The sequence below is a fragment of the Dipodomys ordii genome, unplaced genomic scaffold (genome assembly GCF_000151885.1).
Source record: "Dipodomys ordii isolate 6190 unplaced genomic scaffold, Dord_2.0 Scaffold46, whole genome shotgun sequence".
In the NCBI taxonomy this organism is placed as follows: domain Eukaryota; kingdom Metazoa; phylum Chordata; class Mammalia; order Rodentia; family Heteromyidae; genus Dipodomys; species Dipodomys ordii.
In genome coordinates this window covers 11,026,367-11,031,124 of record NW_012267262.1, presented here as the reverse complement: position 1 = coordinate 11,031,124, position 4,758 = coordinate 11,026,367, and the positions used below count along the sequence as shown (strand labels likewise).

At 40.4% G+C, this 4,758-nt stretch overlaps 1 protein-coding gene across 1 annotated transcript in view; it reads right to left on the bottom strand.

The window, feature by feature from the left end:
* Depdc7 (DEP domain containing 7) overlaps window positions 1-4,758 on the bottom strand; it is a 24,459-nt gene that overhangs the window by 10,938 nt on the left and 8,763 nt on the right. Inside the window, exon 2 of the mRNA XM_013019519.1 lies at window positions 235-625. Coding sequence (XP_012874973.1) covers window positions 235-625 — 391 coding nt within the window. The remainder of the gene's footprint in view (window positions 1-234; window positions 626-4,758) is intronic.

The following is a 4,758-nucleotide window of genomic DNA, read 5'->3' as shown; positions in this document are numbered from 1 at the left end:
CTCAAGGCTAGCGCTCTACCACTTGAGCCACAGCGCCACTTCCGGCTTTTTTCTTTTTGCTTATGTGGTGCTGAGGAATCGAACCCAGGACCTCAGCCAGCCCCTACCCACCGATTTTTAAGCAAAATTATTGCTTCTGATATTTATACACAATTTAAAGCAAGTCAGTGTCTCCTAAAAAAAAGCAGACAAACTCTGTCAACATTTTATGATAATCTAATACTATAAACTCACCTGGAAGGTGAATATACTTCGTTCTCTTTGCCCAGTTGACTATCTTGGTTAGGCATGGTTGTGAATCTGTAAAGGCTGCAGCTACTATCTTCAAACGTAGGTTTTTTGTCTTTTCCAAAGACTCTGGTTGGAACTGCTTCGAATACTTTATAGTCCATGAGTGCTTGACACACTCTCACTACTTTGGCCCGGGGAATGTCGACATCCCCAAAGTACTTATTCTGCATTAGGTGAGAATAAATGACATCAACAGCTTCGGAACCAACAAAGCAGTCATTGTGGCGTTTCAACCGGTGCCTTCGTCTTTTCACCTCCACTTGGGTCTGAAGAGTATTTATAATGCTGCTCCATACATAAGTGGCTCCAAATGGCTTCTGGGCCACACTGAAACCTAGAAGAGGGAGGGGGAAAATCACGGAGAAACCAAGAATCAATCAGTACTTTGTTCATTTTTATGAGATCTAGCAAAAAGTGGTGATTTCCCAAGTTATGAAAAGAAAATATGAGGAGAACTTATTGAAATAGTTACTAGTGACAATTTGTTAAAAAAAAAAAAAAAACACCTAAACCGGGCGCCAGTGGCTCACGCCTATAATCCTAGCTATTCAGAAGGCAGAGATCTGATGATCACAGTTCAAAGACAGCCTGGGCAGGAAAAGTCCATGAGACTCTTATCTCCAATAAACCACTAGAAAACCAGAAGTGGTGCTTTGGCTTCAGCGGCAGAGCACTTGCCTTGAGCTGAAGAGCGCAGGGTCAGTGCCCAAGTCCCAGAGTTCAAGCCCCATGACTGACAAAAAAAAAAAAAAGTACCTATATTAGCTGAATACTGGTCTATGTGCTGAGATGCAACAGTGAACAAAATAAAGTTTCCCTTGTGGACTTACAAAGACTGTGGACAGATACAAACCAATGTGTGTGCGCAGTCCAAGGCAAACAGAAGCTAATGGACATCAGGAAAGACCTACTGATAAGGCTCTATCTGAGCCGGAACTTGAGTAAAACCAGGAAGCCAGTTGTACGAGGGAAAGAGCAAAGGCCTGAGGAGTGAGACCTCCTAGAACAGCATGGCCAAAACAGCATGAAGGAGCAGCAGTAGGAAGACGTCAGTGAGGGGTGGAAAATCAACTGGAGATGGGAGAGGACAAATCAAGGAGAACTTTGTGGCAGTTACCAGTCATCTGCAAAGCACTCAATTAAGTGCTTCATAAAAGTTATCTGATCTTCAGTAACAAGCTTATAAGGCAAAGAGCATCTCTATTTGAAAGATAGAAAAGTGATTCATATAGGTCATATGTACAGCTTCCCAGACATATTTACTAGGTAGCAATGAAATTGACTCATAGTTTATACAACTTTAAGTATTTTTCAGTGCCACATAACATACAGAAGTTACAAGAATATACTATTTTAGGGGCTGGGAAGGAGGCTCAGTGGTAGAGCGCTTACCTTGCATGCTTGAGGCCCAGGGTTCGATTCCTCAGCACCACATAAGCAAAAAGAAAAAAGCTGCAAGTGGCGCTGTGGCTCAAGTGGTAGAGCACTAGCCTTGAGCTGAAGAGCTGAGGGACAGCGCCCAGGCCCAGAGTTCAGGCCCCATGACCGGACCCAAAACAAAACAAAGAATATACTATTTTAAAGCTTCCTATTATATCGGTTGATGACTTAAGTGCTTGGTAAGCAAGGTAATTTGGTTCCTGCCTAATAGGAGCTTATTACCTATACTACAAAAGACAGGGGAGACACAGAAATAAATCAAAGTCCAACCCAAAGGAGAAAAACAGGCTCTCAAAATTTTTCCTATCATATTTTTTTTCATTTACTAAACTATTTTTTTTTGTAAAACTGTAAAGAATAAAAAGGAATTTGAATGACTGGGCCTTAGGTTTCAGTATGCTATTAGAACTAAATCTAAGTAATCATAAATTTGGTCCCTACCTTTCTTGTACCTTTCTCTTCACATAGAGTATGTCCTTTATTTATTTATTTATTTATTGTCAGTCATGGGGCTTGAACTCTGGTCCTGGGCACTGTCCCAGAGCTCTTCAGCTGAAGGCAAGTGCTCTACCATTTGAGCCATAGCTCCACTTCTGGCTTCTTCTGTTTATGTGGTACTGAGGCATCAAACCCAGGGCTTCACGCATGCTAGGCAAGCATTCACATTCCCAGCCCCAAAATGATTTCTTAACTACTTGCAATTTTAATATTTTGCCACACAAATTAATAGCACAAACGTAAAAGTTTTTCATGTTTATTTGTAGATTTTCAATACCAAAAGTAGATGGGTAATTTGCTATCTATCCATTACTGTGATAATTTAAAATAATCAGCAAAATTGTTTATCTTTTTCTTTTCATTTTATTTGTGGTAATGGGTTTGAGCTCAGGGCCCGTGTTTATTAGGTAGACAAGTGATCTGCTAGCTGAGCCACACCATCAGTCCCAGATTGTTTTCAATTGTCAAAATTATATTTTAAAATTGAAGATAAGGGCTGGAAAGGTGGTTCAGTGGTAGAGTGCTTGCCTTGCACACATGAGGCCCTGGGTTCGATTCCTCAGCACCACATAAGCAGAAAAAGCTGGAAGTGGCACTGTGGCTCAAATGGTAGAGCACTAGCCTTGAGCTGAAGAGCTGAGGGACAGCGCCCAGGCCCAGAGTTCAGACTCCATAACCAACAACAACAAAAAAAATTGAACATAATTCCTAAAGCAGGACCAAATAAAGAAGGAAGTAATCATTACCAGTCTTGTGAGTATCATGTGAATAGTTTGAAGAACTGATTTATAAACAATAATGGGATGTCAACCTAGAACTAAATTTATTGCTGGTAAAAACAGCATTTAGTCTCTACTAAATAAAGCCAACTCAAGCATTTTATGAAATCTCAAAATAAGTCCAAGTCATTCTTGGTATCCAGAATCCAAGGGTAATTGTGTCTCCAGCCACAAGGACTAAATAAAAACTGTTACCAACCAATGGTCTTTCCTAAAACACCAGAGATTAGAACTGAGATTTAAATAAACTTAATGGCTGCTCTGTAGTTTTTTCTCAAGACTATATCCTTATTAATCCTTATTAATAAAACCTAACATTTGAGTGTACACAATATGACAGGCTCATTTAAATCCAGATAAATTTGTCTCTTCACAAAATAGAATTTTTTTTTTTGCCAGTCCTGGGGCTTGAACCCAGGGCCTGGGCACTGTTCCGAGCTTCTTTTGTTCAAGGCTAGTGCTCTACCACTTGAGCCACAGCACCACTTCCAGCTTTTTCTGTTTATGTGGTACTGATGAATTAAACCCAGGGCTTCCTACATGGGAGGTAACCACTATCCACTAAGCCACATTCCAAGCCCACAAAATAGATCTTAATAATCCTAATTTAAAGAAATCAAAGCTCAGCAAGTTAAAGAGATTTTGCCTAATTACACAGCTAGTAAATATTTATTAGCTATTTCTAGTGCTTAAACATGAAGCCAGATGTGGTGGGACCCAGAACTCAGGAGCTAAGGCAGGAGGAACATGGGTTCAAGGTCAGCCGAGGATTCATAGCAAGATCCTATCTCAAAACCAAGGTAAACAAATAAACAGAATTAACTTTTTTTTTGACAATACAAAAATTTTTTATTGTGAAAATACTGTACAGAGGGGTTACAACTACATGGGCAAGATAATGAGTACATTTCTTATCAAGCATTGTAGCCTCCTCCTTTGTTTCCCCTTCCCAGCCTCCTCCCCCCCCCAAAAGGTGTAAAGCTTTTGACATAACGACTTGTACATCTCATTGTTGCAATGGGTCCACCTGTATCCCTATTTAAACAATTTGTTTTTTCCCTTCCCCTCCACAAATTATACTGATATCAAATACAGTGAAAGCAGGGGTTGGACTGGGATTAAGTAAAATAGGAACCAGACAGATTGGAAGAAACAAAACAAAGCAGTCTAAGACGGTGAACCTTTTACTAAGGAATTTAAAAACATATATATCACCATTATTTGTAAAATAAGGCAAGATATGGGAAATTCTATAATATGTACAGTTCATAGTACATAGGGATAAGACAGGAAAGTAAGAAAAGAAAGATTCAAACTTGGGAGAGATCAGATTGCTTGGTACCAAGGAAATGGACTTCTAAGCTAGTGGTTTTCTCCCCACCCACCTTCACTTTTTTTTCTTTTTTCAGGCCACACTCAGGGTCTTGCTTGTGCCAATCAGGTGTTCTTCCACTGAGTTAAATAAATCCTCAACCTCAATTCCCTCATTTTATTTTTATTTATTTATTTTTGCCAGTCCTGGAGCTTGGCCTCAGGAGCTAGGCGCTGTCCCTGGCTAGCACTCTACCACTAGAGCCACAGTACCACTTCTGGCTTTTTCTGTGGTACTGAGGAATCAAACCCAGGGTTTCATGAATGCTAGGCAAGCACTCTACCACTGAGCCACATTCCCAGCCCTCAATTCCCCTTTTTAAAGATGAGGTCTTAGCCGGGCACTGGTGGCTCACGCCTGTAATCCTAGCTACTCAGG